The sequence below is a fragment of the Gallinula chloropus genome, assembly GCF_964237585.1.
Source record: "Gallinula chloropus genome assembly, chromosome: 15".
NCBI classification, from domain to species: Eukaryota; Metazoa; Chordata; class Aves; order Gruiformes; family Rallidae; genus Gallinula; species Gallinula chloropus.
In genome coordinates, this window is record NC_140100.1 from 5,017,991 (window position 1) to 5,040,489 (window position 22,499).

Sequence of the window (22,499 nt, forward strand, 5' to 3'; positions counted from 1 at the left end):
TGGCAGGTGTCTATGCATATGTGTTGTCCTGCATTTCTCCAGAGGTATTTGATTAAAAAACTGATGGCAGATACCTGTGAGCATGCTCTCTTACAGGATTGCTAGCGATCTCTAATCCTTGGCAGCTCAGGAATCCTTCCCCTAGGTACTGCTGCATTTACACTGGGTAATGAGTCCAAGAATGACTCCACAAAGATGTCAAACAGGAGAACAAAAGCTCAATGGACTGTTTATTCTTCCTGTGTCCCTTTGGTTTACAAGTGAGTAGTAAATAATGCAAATTCTAATTACATCTTAAATATTCTGAGAGCCGGATGAGCATTCTCAGCCCTCCAGAGGAGAAATGTGGTATGTTGATTGATTCTGGCTAAAAACGCTGTCTAGCATGCAAGAAAAATACCTCTCTCAACGTTGGTTGGTCCTCAGTCTTGTCTCAGCAGATGTTTCCCAGGAGGGGAGCTGGCAGTGCCTGCAGAAGCCCAACAGCAGCCCTCAGGTAACTCCTTTTGTAGAGAGGGCTCTACATTTAATTGTTTTAAATCATTCAATTTGAGGGTTGCCAGCCAAACGCAAATTCGGTGGAGAGGTGTATTCCAGTGTGTCTAGAAACTCTGGGCTCACTTTTCATCCCCAAGTGTAAATGGATGGAGCATCTGCTGTGCCAGCTGCGGCAGCCAGGTTCTGAAATGCCTGCCCAAAGAGAGGGGAAGGAAGGGAGAGGACTTTGAACAGCACAAGAGAGACTGTTTCTTAGGTAGTTGGCAGTGATTTGGTTTAGCCTTGTGTCACCTCCCAATTTGATCCCTCCAGTTTCCCCATGAACCTACGCAGGCATCGAGTGCAAGAGACGATCGGCTGCTGCACACAGCTCATGCAGGCAAGGACTAGGGCTGAAAAGACCTTTGCTCTCTATAAATGTTTCAACCATGTTAAAGGAAAGGCAGAAAAGGGCAGTTTGAGTTTGATTGCTTGTCCGTTTCACACCACTGAACAGACTGATTACTGCCTGTGCCTGCCCAGACAGCTTAACCCCTTCTCAGATGCCAGGGTGAATAACAGTGCTTGAATCCATGCAAAAAAAACCCTGCCTGATGCTGAAAACTGTCTACCACAGAGTGATCCCTGGGATTCCTGTTGAACCAAAAGCATTCTTTTTGGTTTTGTTAAAGCCATGCCACTAGAAGCATGGCATTGCTCTCTGAGCTCTGTACCTCACTAACCATCAGCAAGGACGTTGTATGAAAGGATCTCTAATGCACGTAATCTGGAATGAGAGAGGTGGGTGTATGATGTGTCGATACAGTGAGCGTGTCATCAGAGCTGGTTGCTCGAAGTCTTTAGCAGTGCTGACAGAGTAAAACAGCTGTGGAGACAGTTTTTACCTGCTCTTTGGCAGATCGTGTTTATTGGTTTTAGCACGGAGCTGTATTTGCTGGCGGCTTCTCGCCCAGCTGCACGGTGGGTGGTGAGTTACGTGTGCTTCAGCGTGGGAAGTGGGTTTGAAAACTTGCTGGTAAGACATCACCACGTTTGACTTAGGGTGAGACAAATCCAAAGAGTTTCTCTTCCAGCGCCCGTGAGCCAACGCAATGTGCTCTGACAGCCCCAGAGAAACTGTGAGTGCAGATGCGTGTGTGTACAGCAAAGCTCTCCCCCATGCAGATGTGGTCATACACCAAAGATCCATATCTAGGAGCTCCCTTCAGCTCCTGAGTAAAAAAAACCCGGAGAAAATTAGCAAAGATTCATGTCTGACTTCCCTGCAAGTGCTCTGCCCTGATGGTCCCGGTGTGACAAGAACATTGTTTTATTTTGAAGTGCTTTATGCATCAGCTTTTCTGTACACACCATACGCAAAGTCCTCCACACCAATGAGGCTTCATCCTTTTCTTGTTCACAGCAAGCTAAATTCACAGTTCCATCACCACAAACATGGTTTAAATCAGGAGTGATGCCACTGAAATTGGAGCCAGGCAGCAATTCTGGGTTTATGCTAGGACCACCAAGGCTCACATTAGGCATAGTGAATAGGGTACGTCAGTGCAAGTAGATTCGGACAGGAGCTTTGATTTTGTTGGAAATTGCATTGGCATTTCAGCTCTAGGACTAGTAGCAAGATAGCACTAGAAGGTTGGTATGTTTTATCTAAATAAAAAAGTGTAAATTACATGGCAGAATTTGCTTTGTGCTGCACACAGCCTGTGTGGTGTTAATTAAATCTTCAGCTTCTTTTTTAGTGGAAGGAAGACGGAGAAGATGAGTACGAAATCAGTTCTACATTTAATTAAAGTAACTCTCTTCCATTCAGATGTTTTCCCACTATGGTACTGATGATGCAGTTGTAATGGTGAGCCACTAGGAATCACAAAGAATCCATTTTATAGAAACAAAAGTGACTTAAAATCTTAGGAATTTTATGGCTAGCATTACAAAACCAGGAGCCCAAGGTAAAATCCCAGATCTCTGCACAGAGAGGCTTTTGCTTTGTTTACAACCCTTCCTTGGAATTTCTTTGCACTGGCTCAGAACCAGGGTTTCAGTTGTTTTATTATAATGCTTTATCATTTAAATCATACCAGATTCTAGTAGAAACCCCTGAGCAGTCCTTTGGTCACACGTTGCTGCTATCCTAAGCCAACCAGGAAAAGAAGTGCAGTGGGTCTGGATGAATCCTGAGAGATGCTGTGGCGTGATGAGTACCAGGCACGAGCAGAGAATGGATGTTTACGATTTGATTGACTCATTCTTACACTTTCTTTCTCTGTCTTCCCATAGGTTATAACCCTGGAAGGATGGGTTGACATCATGTATTATGTGATGGATGCACATTCTTTTTACAATTTTATATATTTTATATTGCTTATAATAGTAAGTATGAACTGTGAGATGCTCCTGTTCCTTGTCCTTGTTGGGTAAATCAGAGAGGAGAGCCAGCTAGTGTTCAGAGTGGGAGACTTTCCTCCCGCCATAAACCATAATCATGAAGGTTTTGATTAGTGCTTATTGGCTACAACAGCCCTTTTTTAGTGTCACATGTGATGCACAGTCACAGCTTGTCAAGCCATATGGTCTTCCCTCCCTCTTACTATCCCAGTCTTGGTATTGTCACCTTGATGTGTCCTAACTGTTGTGCCTTGGCCAAGCAACTGCTAATCAGGACATAAACCAGGAAGGCTGTAGCTTTTCTTCCTCAAAGAATTGAACTTCACCTGAGGCCTTTAACAGTAATAATAGCTGTGCACCTTCCTGAAGTCTAAAACAAAGTATTACTTGCTGGAGGTGCTAGAGGTTGCCTTCAGAAGATGCCATTCCATGTTAGCAAGGTTTGGGTTTTTTTTTTACAATGGGCACAGCCTTTTCCAGGGGCCCCGCATCTGTCTACAAGTTACACATTTAAGTCAGGAGAAGAGCAGAAGGAAAAGTACCATGTAGATGTCAAGCAGAACACAGGACAAAGGCACTTCAAAGTGGTTTTGTGGTTGGATATCCTTTATATATAGCCCCATCATCGTCAACGTGGTTTTGAAGGCCTTGGGAACTCAAACCACCAGAGCTCCCACCACCAGTGGGAATGGCATGGATCAGAGCAGTATGAGAGTTTCCCAATAATGGATAGCATTCTGAAGCCAGTCATTTTTGAGTCTTTAGCAATGGGCTAAGCATAGTAGGGAGTTACACTCCACTCTTTTGAGCCCTTCTCTACATATGGACCCTTGCAGAAAAGCCAGAAGGTGACTAATCTTCAAGTCACTTGGAGCTGGGAATGACACTGCTTCTCAAACAGTATTCAGGCTGATATTACAAACTGGAGAATAGCACTGCAAATCATCTCCCAGTGGCTTCCCCTGAGGATTCACCAGACAATGGTCCGGATTAAATCCATACGTTTCCTACTGAGCACAGCACAGAGGTTTGGCCATGTAGACAGTGGCACTTTCTTGACGTCAGTCCCTTTCACGCCTAAGGGCACTGATTCTCTGATGGGAATAGTTGACATTTTCCTTTGGCTGATTTATGAACCCAAGTGGTGAAAAACCAGTTTGTGGACTCAACAGCTGAGGGAAGGATGTAGCCTTAGGTCACTTTACATTCTTGTCCTTGGGACTTCATTTTGAAAACCTGATATCACCCAAGAACACATCAACGGAACCAGACAATAAATCAGGCCTTTCTAGGAGCGCTCAGTCTCCTGGAGATGCATTTCTCTGTGTCAGAAAGGTACAGGAGTACAAGGTCAGACATGCATGGACCCCAACTGTCCTTCTCAAAATGCCACACTGGCTCTATGCCAGTACAACACAAATTGGACTTCAGATCATCTTTCCTTGCAGGTTGGTTGGGTGTTTCCTGATGCTCTGTTCTGTGGTGGTAACTGATCATGTTGGGTTTCATACGTCCTGTGTTAGTAGTAAATATCATCACTGTTGAGGGGAGAAGGAAAGCGGTGAGGGCTGTCATTAATGGCTTTCTTTGCCATTGCCAAAATAATTTACCATGGCTTAGGAGCAAATTTAGTGGCTCAGGCACATGCTGACATAACATTTGGTGAGCGGACCCTGACATTTGGCACGTTTAGAAATTCAAAGAGCTACACTTCAGACAGCATGTGGTAGGCCAGAGCGAGTCTTGCTTTGCAAAGTCTCTGCTAATTCTTTTCCCTGTGTTTACTCCAGGTTGGTTCCTTCTTCATGATTAACTTGTGCCTGGTTGTGATAGCAACACAGTTTTCAGAAACAAAGCAGCGGGAGAACCAGCTGATGCAGGAGCAGCGGGCCCGTTATCTCTCCAACGACAGCACAATTGCCAGCTTCTCAGAGCCAGGGAGCTGCTACGAGGAGCTGCTCAAGTACATCTGCCACATCTTCAGGAAGGTGAAGCGGCGGACAATACGTCTGTACAATAACTGGCAGAGTAAGCGACGGAAAAAAGTTAACCCCAACAGCACCACGAATGGGCAAAGCCACCGAGGCAAAAAGCGCATCACCTCCATACACCACCTCATCCACCATCACCATCACCACCATCACCACCACTATCACATCAGCAATGGGAGCCCTCGGGGGCCACGTTCCAACCCTGAGATCTGTGACCTGGAACTCAAGGTCATGAAACCAGGAGGCCAATTGATGCTTCCTTCTCCTTCACCCAACTTGCAGAGCCCTGCTCCTCCTCCAGATTCGGAGTCTGTGCACAGCATTTACCACGCGGACTGTCACGTTGAAGGACCGCAAGTGAACTGTAAGTCTTCCAATGCTCCTGCAAGCATTAAGCTGACTGCTGGACTCTCCAACCATGGCAACATGAACTATCCTACCATCCTGCCTTCTCCAACTAGCAAAGCCAGTTCTGTTCCAGTTCCCAAAGGAAAGAAGAATGGCAATTCACCTGTGGCTGTGGTTAATAGTCCTGTAAATTTGGGCACGGATTCTTATGGGAAGCTGCAGCAGCTGGTAGGAGAGCATGGTAAGGACAAACAAGCTGATTTTTTTTTTTCCTTAGGAAAACCAAGCAAAGGGCCAGTTGTTCAAGAGTTAAGGTGTTAATGTTAGCCATGTAGGGTGCTGAAGATGGAGACTGTTTTGTGAATGCTATCTGAACTTAGAGGGTAGGACAGCTGAGGGACTTGAGTATCTGTTCCTTCTATGGTTGTATGCAGTCATTGGGTAAAGCAAGATATGGGATGGTCCAGTCGGTGACCTCAGGCCACTGCTGGAGGCCTCTTTCCCATGGTTACAAGGCATGTGTTTCTGAACTCCTCTCCTGTGCTTAGTGTTATCCTAGAGGCTCTCCCTACCTTAGAAAAGATCTATACAGTCCCTGGAATTGCACCTCTGGAGAATGATGGACCTGCCAGCTGCAGCCCTGCAGCAGAGAAGCCCCAGCTTCTGGGAGGTGGCACCTTGAAAGGTGGAAGCTGGTCAAGAAGTGTAAGGTATAGGAAACGTAAGAAGTTTAAAACAGAGGCACTGAAGAACTTCAAACCAGACACTTCTAGAAAACCCTAGCGCTGTCCTCAGCCTCTGAATTGTTTTGTGGCTAGGAGGAGGTTTGGAGGAAGGCCCATGGTCACTGCAGAGGCTTTCTCCATGCTAGCCCTCAAATGACATGCGAGGGCAGGAGTGTAGCAGAACTACAGGTCTCAGGCTTTCTCTCCTTTTTCCCTGTGTGAGAAGAAATGTAGGACTGTTACGGCAGGTTTGGAGCTCCATTCAGTCTGAATGAATGAGGAATGACTTCGGTATTCTTGTGTACCTCTGTCCCATCCCCTTCTGTACAGACTGCAGCCACACCAGCACTGCTAATTGCTGTAGTTTTATCTCCCTTCACGTATAAATCACCCGCTGCAGAAGCAGTGATTACACACAACACTGACGTTTCTATTTTGCGAAATGTTCCCAGTCCTCATGGCTGGAGCTGAAGTCTGAAAATAGTGTCTTAAGCCCTCAAACAGTAAAAGGGCAAAAAGAATCTAGCTTCTAGTTTTTTAATCTCTTTAGATCCAAACTCAGAATCTGTTTCTCTCAATGTCTGTGTTTTCCAAAACTGTTTATCAGCATGTGCATGGACACAAATATTTATCCTAGTGATTTGTGTGCTGAAAAAATACCAAGCCTAGCTTGGGGGGGGCGGGGGGGGGTCACAGTAAGGTTCCTTGCCAAATAGGTTGGTTGGTTTGTCTTTGTTGTTTGGGGTTTTTTTAAATGACCATACAAAAGGGTGAAGTAGATTGTTTATAGAAATTGCCTTTGGCAGACTTTTGTGTATGCTTCGGAGCTTAGCAGGAGGGCAGAAGGAGGCAAGGTTAGTTGCAACGTTCTTCCATTGTTGAGCAAGGGCATTATATGACTCACTGGTTCATCTTTAGCTATGCAAGTTAATGAAGGTTATTATGAGAATGTGTATTTACCTTGAGATAAAAGCCCAGGCTCTGCAGAAGTCTGGAACTGGGAAAGCATGGATGAGTGGAAGAGCTGTTGCTTGGAATGCTGTGTTCAAGTTAGAGGTTTGGTTCCTCATGCTTACTAGATGATCTGCTGCTGGGATCCTCTTCAGGAGAAGTAAGGCCCAGATCTCAGGCCCCTCTGTAACATCTCAGGGCACTTCAATGACTTAGCAGCTTTTCAGATAGCTCGTGGTGGTTCTTCGAAAGCCGGAGGTTAGATGGAGTTGCTATTAATAATGCCATTATAGTATCCTCTCTTTACTGAGGCATTTCAGACCAGAGGATGCCAAAATGCTTTAAACAAATCTCCTGGAATTGTTTTGTCTCTCAGAAGTGTAGTGTTACCTGGGGGAAGAGGTGGATGCCACAGCTTTTGGCTTATCTGGCACCCTGAGGAGCACAGGGGCTGCGAGGGGAAGCAAGTCAGCCAGGTCCATCTGGAGACCCTGTCACACGATGTGTCAGTGCCCAGATTTTCCCATCCACAGCTCTCACTCTTTCCAGGCACTCCTTCCCCTTGTTGCCACAGCCCCTCCTGCCACACCAACAGGACTGAGTCAGATGCACTTCTGCACGGCAACCATCTTTGTACAGCCAGCAAAAGGCATGTGTCTTCCAGGCTTCAGGAGGATCTTTAGGTGCCAAACAAGCTAGCTCCTGAGGGTGTAGCTCTGCCAGGCACAGCCTCCAACTCATCTTTCTCCATCCCAGCATAAACCTAGCAAGAGAGCTGTGTGAAGTCCCTACCCTGCGCTCAGTGGGCGAGGTGAGGTGGGCTCACTAGCTCGCCCAACCCTCCTGGCCTCAGCCTCTTTGGGCAAACAAAGAGTTTTACTTCGCTTAATTCTCTCTCCACTCTTAGAAGGCAACAAGGAGAGTCTGTTCACTGCAAGACTTGTGCAAGGAGAGCACACAAGTGATAACAGAGAGCATTACAGAGGCATTAGCAGCCAGGGCACTCACAGCCCCAGCTGGAAACAAGGTTGGTGTCTGCTGGGAAGGATGCGATTGTGGGAGAGAGTATTCTCTTCCCTTCTTTTGTTGTGGAATTGAACAGCATAAAGTACAGCCTGTTCCTCTGTGTTCTCGTGCCCTGCAATGCTGTGAGGTTATTTTAGCAGGCAGCCAAGGAGACTCTGGTATTTTGAAGACATCTGCGGCGCCAGTATTTTTCATATAATTTTTAACACTTTGATAGCATTAAAATATGTCTGGCAAGCCCACTACCTCTGCTATTGGCACTACTGTGGCTGTGCTGCTGCCTTCCCTTGTCAGACCGGTCAGGATCAGGAACACCATGCTGACATGCAGTCCTGCACTGGTTCTGCTTGAGAATTGAGTGAGGGGGTGAATATCTCTGATCCTTCTGGTGCCCTTGACATAATGACCAGGAGGAGGACTGTCCTCTCCTGCAAGCCCATTTTGAAGGTCAGTGATATCCAAGTGACATTCAGGCAAGTAAAATACACTTTGATTTGTCACAACCCAGATTTCAAGCTAATAGGGAGCTTTATTTCATTTGGTGCTGCCTCCTCTTTAAAGACGTCCTCAAGTGTCAGCCAGGAGTGGCTGAAATCAGCAGCATTACTGCTGGGTGAGCTCCAAGCTCCTGGGCCCTAAGCCAGGAGCATCCACTGCCTTTTGCTTGGTCTCCCCAAAACTGATCCAAGTGTCCCCATCCAACCTCCAGAGTATGTTATAGGGGGAAACTGTCCCCTCACCTAATTTCTCTGAACCTCAAGGAAGGTTTTTTGTTGATACTTGAATGGCATTTTGTAGGAAGGATTCCATGCTTGAAGTATTGCATTCCTGTCTCTTTTATTTTTCTTGCCACCAATATCTGCTTCCTAAATATGAGGAAACTAGGAATTTAGTTCCTAAATAAGAGGGAATAAACTCTAGCTCCTGTACTGCACAAATCATCCTTGTTACTCTTGTGTCATCTCTGTATCCTGGCTCTGTGAGGGCAGGCAGCATTTCTCCTCACACCACAAAACATGTGGCAACGTGTTTGATTTTAAAATACCCTGAACACTCAGCCCTGTGCCTCAAGCAACGAATTCACCTGAGCTTTATTAAAGGCTGAAGGAGGGATGAAGGAGACTGAAGGGACTACGTGACTCTCCAAGCTGTGATCTGTGGTTTGTAGCCACCTTTGGTCCATTTCTCCCTCTCCCTCCTCATTATTAGCTAAATAGAAACGCTATCTAAATTGGGTGTAACAGCTTGATAGCGCTCAGATCACCACTAATGATGTTAGCCTGGTCAGGTATAATCAAAAATAATTGAAAGTGAGAGGTGTGCCAGTCAGTCTTCCCCCAGCCACAGACCATAAAGTGGTTGCCACACTTTGTGGAGAGAGGACCTTGGCCCCGCATCCGTGGAGGGGGCTCGGGGGTGGGTGTTGGGGCTTGGGGAGAGGGGAACAGAGTGGGGAAAAAATGAGGCCAAGTGAGAGCTGCTCGCTAAGATGGATGGCTAGAAGGCTGCATTAGGGCATTACTTTTATTTGTGGCTGCACCAGAAGTTGCCCAGCGCCACCCAAGCAGCCCATGGGGCTGTTCGCCACGTTGAGGGTGTGAGGGGGCTCATGGCGTGCGTCTCCCCTTGCAGGTCTGCGGCGGACACCCAGCCGGCTGTCGGGCCTGAGCGCGGCCTGCCCGCTGCCCAGCCCGCCGGGCGGCACGCTGACCTGCGAGCTGCAGGACTGTCCCTTCTGCGCCAGCCTCCTGGAGGACCCCGAGTTCGCCTTCAGCGAGTCCGACAGCTGCGACTCCGACAGCAACGGTGTCTACGAGTTCACCCAGGACCTAAGGCACGGCGACCACCGAGACCAGCTCCAGCAGCAGCGGGGCAGGAGGAGGAGGAAGAAGAAAAAACCCAAGGAGAGGAACAAGGTCGTCCGCCTGTGGAAGGCTTTTGGTAGCAAGCTGAAGAGGATCGTGGAGAGCAAGTACTTCAACCGGGGGATCATGATCGCCATTCTCATCAACACGCTGAGCATGGGCATCGAGTACCATGAGCAGGTGAGTACGGGACTGACCTGAAGGAACCCTAAGGAGCTGTGGTTTCAGGTGCTCATGCCATGGCAGCTTGTGTCGTGCCTTGAGGTGACTGTCAAAGCCGTGACAGAGGAGAAAGTGGTCTTATTGCAAGTTGGAAACATGAAATGTGGCTGAGGGCCTGATCCTGCCAGCATGTGATGAGCAGGAGCATCCTTTCATGTGTGAAAAGCCTGGAAGGTGGCTGGCAGCACTGCTGAGATGTGGAGAGTTTGAGTGTTTCAGAGCCTGACTGCTTAAGTTGTTTGCTCTGAATTATTCATGTAAGCATGAATTGTTCTTGGTGGAAATACCCCAGTTGGTCTGATGGTGGTACACAGTGGACCTTGTAGTGCAAATAAGCCACACAGAAGTTTCTTCTTTGATCCTGGACCTTTAAGTAAAGATTTAACCTGTCAGGCAATGCTAAAAGCAACAAGGGGGAGGGGGAAAGTGAGTTTCTCCCTGAAGGCTCCAAAACCTTTAATTTGATCTCATAGGGTGCAAGTAGATCTGTCTTTTAAGTGTTTGGAGAGAGGAAACCGAAATCATGCTGTTCCCAGTATTAATCTGAGCATGGCGGTGGCAGAAAGCAGCACTGGCAGCTGAGGACAGCTTGTCCTTGTTGTTGGCTGATGGGAGCTTGAGGGGCTGTGTGATGGGAAAGGGAGGTGAGTCATCTGAGTATCTCCAGTTGGCCACTCTGGGGAAATCTGGGCTTTTCTTTCTTGGAAACTCTGGTTACTTTCAACTGTTTTCTCAAAACATGCTCTGGAATTATTTGTGCCACCTCTGTATCAGCTGCAGAAAATGCTTCCCAGTGAGGCTAGGAGATCCTTAGGTAGATTTTTCTGTGAGGTGGATGGTCAAAGGTTCACCCAATGCTCTCCCAAAATCTACACTGCAGGATCAAGACCAGGTCAGGGTTATTTATAAAGCTGTTCCTCCTCTCTGCCTCAGTCTGTCTGCTCAGGGGTGAGGAGAAAAGGCAGGCAGAGCAGTAAAGTACATCCAAAGGCAAGAGAAGAGGCTCTCTGTTTTCTTCACTGTCATTTCCCAGGATTTAGTCCTGCTCAGGACCATGGCAAACAATCCTCCAAAGTGCTGCTGTTATATTTCCTCTCCGCTTATGTGCTTTCAAACCCCTATATTCTATGCTGTCTGAGGCACATTTTCCTTCAGAAAAGCAAGTACTCAGCTACAGCACATGAGCCCAAGCCATGCAACAGTAAATTAGTTCACACTTCCAGCACAGAGTGTCCAAACCCAACAAAGAAATAGCTGTCGCTGTCAGCTTTCTGTCTGCTTACTTATTCCACAACAAGTTTTAGAATTAGGAAATACACCTTGTCAGTCGCCTTTGAATAGACCATTCATTCCCCGCAGCGGCTGTGTTTCTGCATGGATACTCTTTTGTGAGGCAGATACAGCTTTGTCAGTCCTTGGATATTGCCATGATGGGTGCTGGGGGAAAACTGTAGACAGGCTGCAGTGAGAAAGCCCAGGGATCACATGGAGTCTGTCCACAGTCACTCGTATAAAGGTAAATTGTGATAATTACATCCTTGCTGCTAACAAAGAAAAAACATAGCAGGCAGGTTTATATTGGATTTTACCTTGTAAAAGTTTTTCTTTAAACCATCTGAAAGCCAATGGCAATAAAGATTCTGAAGCTTTTGGCTACAGAGCATCTGACTCCTGCCAGCTTTGCTCGCAGGCACTGCCCAGTGTGGGCCCAATAAAAAAGGAGGAATTTTGAAGTGAAACCTGTAAAAGTTCCTCCACGTGCCTGACTATAAAGTGTGTCTAGTATGAAGCAGGGAGCCATGGAGCTGTCAGAGCCCAGCTTCGAAACACATCGCTCACTCCCCTATCAATAGGGTGACCTTCAGGGCATTGCCAGAGGCGCTATCTGAAAGCAATAGAAAATGGGTCTAAGCTCCCAGACTGTTTGGCATGAAAGTCTGGGGCTTCTGTGAACAAAGTGGGGTGATTTCGGAACCCACAGCGCTTTTCATGTGAGAACTGGCTGCAGGGCTCAGGGTGTGGGGCTGGCACTCTCTGGAGATAAGGAGCCTGAGCGAAGCTGTCACTAGCCCACAGCACCGTGTTGGGATGGAAGGGAGGGGAAGAGTGGCTTTGGGAATTCTGTGATCCTTGCCAGGAAAAACAGTTTAATCACAGCTTTCTGGGTAGTGAGTGACAGATGCTGCCCAGTCACTCTGCACCTCTGCTCAGAGCAGGTCTTACAAGGAGAGAAGGTGTGAACCTTCCCCAGGCTGTTAACCAGACGTGAGTGTTGCCATCATCTCTCTCTCCATCCTCTCCCAAGGGCAAACCTTGAGGCTGTTCCCCAAGTCATAAGAATCTAGGAGCTGCCTATAAGGACAAATGATCTTTGGCTCTCCTCCACTTTCCTCACACCGAGCTGTTCATTGTCACCCAGAGAGCAGGGTTCAGGGGCTCCCTTTGGGGAGACCTCCTATGCTCTATATCTGCTGACAGCAGCACCGGCAGAGAACCCCTGGGCCTTGAGTCTCTTCAGATCTCCCACCACAGAGGCATCTGCTCTGGGTGAAAACAGCTTAAGCAGGTTCCCTGGTCTCGACTCTTACCACTTATTGACTGGTTTTATCAAGCTGGGCTGCAATCAATGCAGCAGCCACAGGGAAGCTCTCCTTAAACCTCACTGTCTGTAAGGAAATGCCCAGTCCCTTTTATAACAGAGTTATTACCAGCAGCTTGCTTTTCTTTTCCGGCTTCTCAGACTCCATAGTCATCAGTGGCTTTGCAAAATAGATGGGCACACCACATACATTTTTGTTTCAGAGTGCTGTTCAAAGCCAAGGCATCAATCCTCTGCCTGTGTGGGAGGGGTGGAGGGTACTGAACAACATATGGCGTGGAAGATAGAACAGTTCTAGTCCTCGGTGCGTTATCTCGACTTTCATCCCGGGACACGGCAGCACTCCGTGCAGAAGTCTCACGGAGCCCTCTTGAGGCAAGCGAGCATTATTGCCCGTATCTTCTGGGTGAGGAAATCCAGGCTGTAAGGTGCCAGGCTGGAGGCAGAGCCCGGGTGGGATTGACCGCTGGCCCTTGTCATCGCTGCTGCAGGACAAGGTGTCGCGGTGCCATAGCAGCGCTTTGGCAGCACCCTTGGACAAGACACGAAGGGGGTCTGTGTCCCTCGCTGCCTCCAGATGAGGCCTGTCCACATCCAAATCCCCTCAAGGCTTCAGTATGAGGTTTTTAAGGGAATTAGAAGCTCACAGCAGTCTGCTCACGGTTACACTGGCTCTTCTTGGCTAACATAGCTGGCACCACTTCATTTAATGCACGTAGCTCACGTAATACCCTTGTAGGCAAGGATCGTGTCCTGTGACTAAGGTCAGGAAGCTGTAGCAGCTAAACTGACTCATGGGAGATGCTAGAACTGCTTTGCACAGAGCTGTCCTTTAGCAGTCCTGCTTTTCTCAGAGGCAGCGCAGCCAGTTTGCGGTAGGAGATCCGGGTAGCAGGAGGCAGCTGATGATGGGAAGAGAGTTTCTTTGGGACTTCAGTCATTAGCAGCAATCGGATCCCTCCCGCACAGTGCATCCGCAGGGTTAACAGCCAACTCTGTCTCCAACTGCCACGTTTTACATGGCTGGTAATTAGGAGGTTACAGGATGCTGTTAGTTAGCAGCAGCACAACTTGTATTTCAAAGGTTAATTGGCTGGTTTGGAGTTCCTTTTTTTTCGCCCCTCCTGTCGTGCTTTATTTATTTATTTGTCTATCTCCAGCACGAATAAGCACTCCCACAGATGAGGAAAGCCAAGTACAAAGAAGGAGGCAATCCATGCATTAATCTTCCAGGCAATTTCAATACGCTGGATGATTTTGTTATGCATTCATTGCAGCTGACAATTCTCCAGAGTATCTGAGAACGTGCCATGGCACTGCAGCAACCAGGCAGGAACAGTGCACTCTGAAAGCACGACCTCTGCCATGCCTTTGGGGCAGTGAGGAAAGATGCCTGGTGCAGGCAGGTCCTATTCCAGTAGCTGTGTTTCCAAATGCCTCTCCGCCACTGAAACCTGCTGATACCTTTCTGTCCCAGAGTCAGTTCCTCAGTGTGCTTCACTGACAAGAAAGAATTGCTACTTGTTCAGTCTTCCTTGATTCCCAGCTCCCTGATTCCCAGCTCCTGCAGAAGGTCAGAGTCCTGTTCATTTGTCCAGCGTTATCCCTACAGAAGGGTGAACTCTGAATTCATCCCTGAGGACCCCCATTTAAGTTGTAAGGAGAGACTCCCACTTGGCTTCCCAGAGGGATTTGCAGAAGTAGCTGTTGGTACTTGTAATGATTCCACATAAAAGGCTCAATTTACATCAAATGGCACTAGAAATGCTATTTTATATTCGCTTCTCAGAAAAGAAGTACAAATTAGTATTTGTTCCAAGCTATTGCTGTTCAAAGAGCTTTTAATTGCTTTTCTGATCCCTCATCCATGGCATGTTTCGTTCAGAGCAGCTGTCTTTAGAACAGGTTGGAGCTGACCTTGGTGGGTGCCCAGTGGTCCATTGCTTATCAGTGTAAGAGAAGTGTTGGTTTTCAGTAGCACGTTTCGTTTTATTATTCTGGAGTAAAAGTAATTCTGTGCAATTTAAGGTGGCAGCTAGCTTCTCTAGTGATGTTCTGGTTTAGCATTTGTCAACTTTGGCTTGAAAAATTGATTTGGTCTGGAAAGCTCTTAGAAAGCAGAGGGGAATCTTTCAGCAGTGTTTGAAGCAAACAGATTCACAACTCAAAAGGAATTTAGGCACTAAAATATTATCTTGATCCAAGATTTTCACCTTCAACTTGTATGCTCCCCCAACTTTCTGCATTACCCAGTTTTAAGAACTCACACCCTGGCTAGTCTTGAAGCAAACAGATTTCCCTAGCGCAGGATGGGAAAATTCAGCCCAATGTGTGCTTATTACGTAAATGATGTGAGACTCATTCAGCCCTTAGCAGTCCTTTGGTTTATGCGTTTGGGTTTTGTCAGCTGCATCCCAAGCTGTCCCTTCCTGCTTACCTTCTGATGTCCCAGCCGTCAGTGTGGGTTGGACACAGCTTTCATGTGCTGGTTTGGTTGTGAAGTCACATCAGTTGAGAACACACTGGGTCTCCTGAGCAGCGTGACAGAAGTTTGCCTTGTTCAGCAGACACCTTGTGATAATCTGAATTCTGTCCCCACCTCTCAGGAGGGAACAGAAGGGCTTTGTCTGGAGACCTTGGGAAAGAGAGGTGTTCCCCATCCTCTTGTGCCCCAAGATCATACCACCTTTTTAGTGTTCTTCAGATCACCTTTATCCAGGCCCCATTTTTTTGCAGACAGATGCTCTCTCGTGACATAAACAAACCTGGTAAGGGTTTGGGGATCCTCTCTGCACATTTCAGGCTGTAAGGCTTCTCATCAGAGCCAGCAGCAGCTCATACGTGGAGCATTTCCACCTGGCAAGGTGTCATTCCCATGTTAGAGAGAGTCAAGGGTCAGAGGCAAGAAAGCATGAACTGATGGAAGTTGTTTGCAGCTAAAAGCCAGGTGTCCTGGCTCAGGGCTGGATCCCTGTCTGCTGGACCTTAGCAGCTGTCACGGCAAAGGGTGTAAATCACGTCCTTCCACAGGGAGCCTGCTGTGAGTGGTGCTCACAGAGCCTTCTCTCTCTCTCTCTTACTCTCTTCTGTAATTTAACTGACTCCACTGCTCTGTTTTCCTTCTGTCACATTGTATGTTCTTGGTATATTTTTTTTTACTATATAAGGGAAAACATACTAGAGATCCATCCATTCATTCCTCTGCCTCCTACCAGACAGGAACAGCACCTCTCCAATGCAGAAACTGAGTGTAATAACTCATTCGAGTGCTGACATAGTGAGCAGTCAGGGGAGAGTCAGGAGAACAACAGAGCTAGTCATGGTGACGGGAGTTTGCAGTCTGATCTGGTTCCTATAGATGTGCTCATTAGTCTTGGGAATAATATTAGGATATTCCCTGTGGAACTGTAGGCACGTTTTACCACCACTGATGTTTCAGTTCCTTCCCCTCACGCCATTAGTTGCTCTCTGTGGTGAGGGATTGGCCATATAAATCACATCTGCTCTCTGCCAAGATGACAGACTTCTTAAGCAGGTGATGGTAACATGCTTCCCAGCACACGCTGCTGCATGAGGACTGGAGACCTGCCTGGCGCCAGACCCATGCCGTGTAGCCACAGTGTGCAGGACCCACCAGATGCGTCTCTTCCATCTGGGTCATGCAGCCAGTCAGTTGAGACAGTTGCAGTGCCCTCCAAGGCTTCAGAGACTGAATGCATGAAGCCCCATGCTTCATAAACATACATGATGGCAACGGGTGGTTATATATAGAATGTAGACAGATTGTTTGCATTTCAACTGGCAGGTAAAATAAACCAAGTGTAATGTAGCCCCAAGAATGAAAGCAGAGTGCACTTGCCAGCTGCATTTCATCACAAAAATGTACATAAATCACAGCCATGGGCGGCCAGCTTCAAATGTTATGCTGACAGTGGCTCTAATGTGCTCCAAGGCAGGGAGGCTTGATGCAGCTGGACAGCGGGGTGTTGGCTTTCTGCAGAGGGAAACTGCAAGGAGTTGGCCTGTAATGAAGAAGGTGGCTTTCACAAACAAGGAGTGTGGCATTGCATTGAGTTGTGCCTTCCTGCTGGCTGTCAACTGAATGTTTTTCATCTGGGAGTGGGTTTGGTGAGAGGAAAGTTGGCTTTGATCAGGTAAGCAGGCCTCAGGGTGAGCACGCTCCCATGCTCCAAAGCAGGAGTACCTGGTAGTCCCTTGCCTGAACGATCACAAGATATGAGTTCGAGGAAGAACTTTAGTGTCTGGTTCAAGGCAGCTGTGATCAGTGGCTCCAGAGACATCATCATCATGGTGCCTGCAGGCAACATGCAGAGCCCCAGCCAAGTCCCTCTGAGCAGCCCGCATGGCTTTGGTACTGCACGTGGCAGCAGCTTGCCACCCTTCCAGCTGTCTCCATGAACAAGTCAGGGTTAGCAGGGAACAGCAGAGGAGGAAATGCAGAAGAGTGAGACAGCCAGAGTAACCAATGGGGCAGGAAAACATGCTTAGGCATCACTGGCAGGGCTTAGAGAAGAACATGCTCTGAAGTGGCAGGAAGCAAGGAGTGTCTTGGACCATCTCAGGAGCTCTGGTCTACCAGGAACACCACCTCCCATATTAGCTGAGGCTGTTTGTTTCTTTCCTTCCACTTCCCCAGTCTGTCTGCATCCAGCTTTTCTCAGAGTTTTTCCCTCTTCAAGAGAAGGATTGCCTTTTCTTCTGTGTACACCAACCCACCATGTGAGTGTCCCAGGCATGACCTGCTAGATGCTATTACAAGCAATAATAGCAATGGGAATGGGACCAGAGCACTGCAGCGCTCCTGGCACCAACTTTTATGCCTGGAGGTTGCAGGTAGACACTGAGAAACTGAGTTTACAGCCAAAATGCAACAGGAGTATAACACAAGGGGATATGCAGATAAGAGGATGGAGAGGGGAGTACACAATGGTGCTGTGCCATGGACTAATGGTGCCTATGGACTGATGGTTCCCATCTGCTAGGAGGCAATGGTAATAGTCATATTTAATTTAATACTTTTGTTCATTTCCAACCACTCCCTGTGAGTAATTGCTTTCTCTGTAGACCTGGAAAATACAGAAGGGATTAAAAATAAATTTAACTAAGAAAATGTTCAGAAGGTGTAGAAAAAAAACCCCAGTAATGCCATACCTGAGAGCAAAGTGGGGTTAGTGTTTAACAGTACATGCTAAATGATGGCAACTCAGTCTGAAAGCTGGAGGTAGAGATTCAGTGGTATTGTGAAGGTATCCTGTACACTGCCCTGCTTTGGGTACTGTGGTGCTGAGAGACAGAGCCAGCTGTGCCCACCAGCAGGCAGAGAAGTACAGATGCTCAGGGTTAGCAGTTTACCTCCTTAGACCAGAGGAGAACCACCAGTGCAAGGAAATAACGCAGGTATGTTTGCTGCTGCTGCCAACCTGAACTGTGAATTTTCCTTGGGTTTCAACCAGAGTTCTCCAGCTGGGACAGTAAGATTTTCCAGAATTATGAATGAAGCTTTAAATATCTCCTTGAAAACTCCTTCTGGTTCTTTTGTTTCAAGATCAGTTTGCTTTTTTATAAATGGTTTTGAGAGGTGGGGGAGAAAGCTGCATCTGAAAGGAGTGAGACTCTTACTCAAAAGTGAGGGAGATTTGGCATGCCTACATGCATTCTTTTAAAGCTCTATTTTTGTTTGCTCTGTCTGGTTTACAGCCTTAAAGACAGCCTGACTCCCAATTTGGGAAAAACACTCCGTGCACAGGCCATGTAGCATCAGTAGCAAAGCTGCTAGAGCAGGGAGTCTGCCACCAAGGAGGATGGGACAGGAAGACCACTTGGCTTCTTTTCCCCAGTGAAGGCATTTCTCTGGAGTTTTCTCCTGTCTGATACCAGTACAAATTAATACCTCTTCTCCCCTTCCCTGTCCTTGTCTAATGTACAGACAAATCCTACTCTTCTTTTTTCTATAGTGCCTCTGGAGAAAGCAGCAGAAAAAGAAGTCTTTTATTTATTTTATAGACTCCAAAGGGAATTGAATTTGCTGCAGACAGATGGGTCCTGTAGTTCTCTGGCTCTCAGCATGACTATACATGGGCTTGTGCTTTAAAGGTAGTTTGGACTGAGGTGGTTTATGAAGCCCAAGTGTGCTGACTGGTCTTTGGAGCTCTACTGGGATCTTGGTGATGGGGCCAGGGGAACAAAGCCCTGTCTCTGTGTTCCCCAGGTATGCCTTGCTCTCAGAGCTATCCAGAACCCAGGCAGAAACGTCACAGCTCCAATCTGCCCCAAATCCAGTCCATAAGAGGAAATAAATCGAACCGCAGGGGAACTGCTCAATATGGGAGAGAATGCAAGTTTTCCTTGTGTTTGTGAAGGGTTCAGGAGCAAAACAACAACCTTGTCAGCATTATTCAGCCCTGGTCACTGCTGCCTGGGAGTGCAAACAGTTTCAAGTCATTTGTGTAAATTAGTTCAGCCAGAGTCTGAAAGCAGCACGGGTTGCCGGGCAATTATCTCCCTGCAAATGGCCTGTGCTATGGGGGCCATGTTGCAGAAGATCTCTCACTTGTGCTAAGGTCTCTTGAAGCTGCCAAAACAAGAGATCAGCATCTTGAATGTCTGTAAAGCCTAACTACTAATATGGTATGTCAGAGGGCTGGCAGGTATCAGCTGATATGTGTGCCAGAGTACAAGGGAACGGAACTGCAGAGTGTGGAAGTGCAGGGGGATTAAATGCCAGCAAGCTCAAGTTTATGCTGAGGGCCAGTAGGAACTGTGAATGCTTCTGAAAGCCCCTTTTCAAAGATAGGCAAAAGAGCATTCCTGTTCCTCATTCCCTAGCTGTGTCCCTTCCTTAGGGTGCCTCTGCACCTTCTTTTTTTGTGCACAGATTATCACTGGTCCTGAGACTGGTTAACATGTCAGTGATTGATGGGCAGGCTGAGACCAACAGACACTGACCCTGCAGCTGACGGTGGAGTGGATGTTTCCCACCTGAGCTTGCAGAAGGCCCTTTGTATTTCAGAAATGAATTAATGCTGTGGGGTTCCTCCCATTTATTCCCCCACCCCCACCAGCTAGTCGGTGTGTAATAGCAGAGGCTTCATACATACTTCATTTTTTAACCATAGTATGGAATTGGAATGCTGTATTTATGGGCACAGCTGCCACTCCTCTGAAAACATGCAGTGAAATGAAGGTTAACAAGTTTGGGCTCTCAGGAAAGCATGTAAAACAGCACTGCAGAAGACTTTGTGTCATCACACCGGCGTGAAGAACAGATATTTTCTGAGGTTCTCCAGTCCAGGGTTATTTATCATCATCTGAAGCAAATACTTTTCTAATTGTATATCCTTGTTTGAAATTCTCAAAACCCCAAATCAAATTCTTTTCCCTCGTACAATGTACACAGAAAGTACAGGATGCAGAGCCTGCGGGGATGGTTTAATAGCTTAAGAATCAGGTTGGCACTAGCCAGACTTGATGCAGCCATATGTTCAAATCCCAGGGGTGACCACTCACCAGGAGGTAGACAACGCTCCATACCATTTATTGTGTGTTCCCTTAAAAACAGATGTCCCGATTGCCATGGCTGAAGGAAGAGATACTCTGCCTCTCTTCCACAGAGCAGGGGCACACTGTGCGGTGCAGTTGTGTCCCCCTTGCCATATTGGGAGTATTTCTGTGTGCTTCCTTATTCCTGTGTGTGCAGGGTCTGAAGGCTGAAGCCCTGACTGGTTGATTTTAATGGAGATTTGCTTAAATAAGATAAAATAGCTTTGGGGGTTTTTTTAAACTGCACTTCGATTTTAAAAGTATCAAATGTATTTGGGAATAGTAAACTTGGTGTAGAAGGTCTTATTACAGCCTTAGGGCTTGTGGCTGTGTCTCTCTAGGGTCACTGTGCTAAAGTTTGGACTCTGTGTGGCTCAGGGTAGTTGTGTCAACACAAGACGTGATGTTTCAACCCCACCTATAGACCCTTCTGTGTCCAACTCAGTGCCTGGGAAAAGCAAAGCAGAGCCAAACTGGACCTAGCATGGGTGTTGAGGGATTTGGGCACCAGTGCAGACCAGAGCTCTGATCCAGCAGGATTGTATGGATGAGATATAAAAGCACCATCCAACGATGCAAATGGTGAAGCCATCAAGATTGATGGGGCTGGGGTGTGGGAGAGTTCAGACATATTTCTAGTAATCGCATCCTTCCTGTTGTGTGTTGTTTTTGTTTCTAAGACTTTAAAATAGACTGTGTAGGAAGCTGCAAGATTTGGACTCCTCTGCCCAGTTTTTCAGATGAAGGAGATAGAGCTGCTCTGAGAGGCAGCCAAACGCCGCTCCAGTCCTCTTCTGAGAAACCTCTTAATGCAGGACGATCGCTTCTGCCTTGCAAGTGCTCACGTCCCTCCCTCTCCCTATCACGTTTATACCATAAGGAAACTGGGCAGGCTGTCCTCTCCTGTATTAATGCCCCAGTGCCTGCAGTTAATTAAAGTCTGCACGATACTCAATGCGGCGTGTCAGTTTGGGTAACGCCTGTCAGCTGGAGCGGTAACTTACCCCCATTATCTGCAGCTCTAAGTAAGCAGTCGCGTTCCGAGTCTCTAATTCACTCCTCACGCTCCTCTTTTGCCCAGCGTTTGCTGCTCACCCAAGTTTTTGCCGTGCCAAATTGGGCACCCAGAAGGTGCCGTTCCAATTTTTTAGCATCTCCATGGAAACCACTTTGGAACTGCAGAGCGCAGGGCTTGTGCGAGTTTAAAAGGAAACTAATGTCATGGATCGGTTCGATGAGGTTTCAGACTGCTGGGCGCTCGCAAGGAATGTGTGTTCCAATGATAAAGTTGGGAAGAAAAGCTGCAGAAGTTCTCAAAGGCAAAGATGCAACCATTTTCTGCTATATGAGCCCAGGATAAAGCTTTTATGATAGCACAAAGTTTGTCTGAAGATTGTTTGAGGGGGAGACGCGGGCACATATTTTCTCTTCCACAGAAATCTGGGTAAATTTCATGCCTAGGAAGATACCTGTTTATGTGCAAAGCTGCTTTTTTATGTGCAAGCTCAATTCTTCAGCTTGTTAACACAACTGCCACTCGGTTTGACCTCTCTTAAAAGGTTTAAGTGCATATAGATTAGTGTACTTTTGATGTCTGAGCTAATGAAGTTCTGTGCCTCCTCTGCTTAATTTTCTAGTTTATAGATAGAGGCTCTGCATTGCTCAGGAGTAGGCAGAATCAGACCTAGGGTTGGTTTGTACCTCTGATACAGAAAAGTTAATTCTAGGTTGGGTAGCAGAGAGGCAGACGTGAACAGAGGATGCTGCTCTGTGGTAATTTGTGCTTCTCTGTCTCTAGCACAACCACCTAAGGCAACTTTTAGAAATAAAATAAAATCATTAGACAGCGAAGGAGGAAACTCCTTGCTGTGCTCAGATGTCCAAAGGTCACAGTGGTTTAGCAGCACCAGTCCAGGTCCACAGTCACCAAGGCAATAGCTCATTGCCATGGAAACACTTGCCACCTTCTCAAGCGAGAGCATTTGAGCAAGTCCCAATGTTTAGCAAATAATTGCTTGAGATCCACCGTGTATCCCATCCCTTAACACATTTGGAAACTAAGAAATAGAATAATTTGACAGCTTTCACCACGACCTATCCATTTTGGAAACCCATGAGGAGGATTGCCATCAGGGCAGAAAGCTTTGTGAGCTCGGGTACTTTCTCAAGGGCTCACTGGTTACACAGGGATGCTTCAGCTTTGCTTTTTTTAAAGTGGCTAGGCTGGAGATTGTATCTAAATTCTCTCTCCCACCCACTCTCTACAAATAAAACCTTGGTCCGGCTGTTCCACACAAAAACTGACATAGAAGTTTGGAGGATATGGATC

General features: G+C 47.1%; 1 protein-coding gene across 1 annotated transcript in view; it reads left to right on the plus strand.

Annotated features, from left to right (window-relative positions):
• CACNA1H (calcium voltage-gated channel subunit alpha1 H) overlaps positions 1 to 22,499 on the plus strand; it is a gene marked incomplete at both ends in the record, with an annotated part of 243,671 nt that overhangs the window by 153,408 nt on the left and 67,764 nt on the right. The window contains 3 exons of the mRNA XM_084270957.1: positions 2,776 to 2,868; positions 4,674 to 5,463; positions 9,557 to 9,969. Coding sequence (XP_084127083.1) covers positions 2,776 to 2,868; positions 4,674 to 5,463; positions 9,557 to 9,969 — 1,296 coding nt within the window. The remainder of the gene's footprint in view (positions 1 to 2,775; positions 2,869 to 4,673; positions 5,464 to 9,556; positions 9,970 to 22,499) is intronic.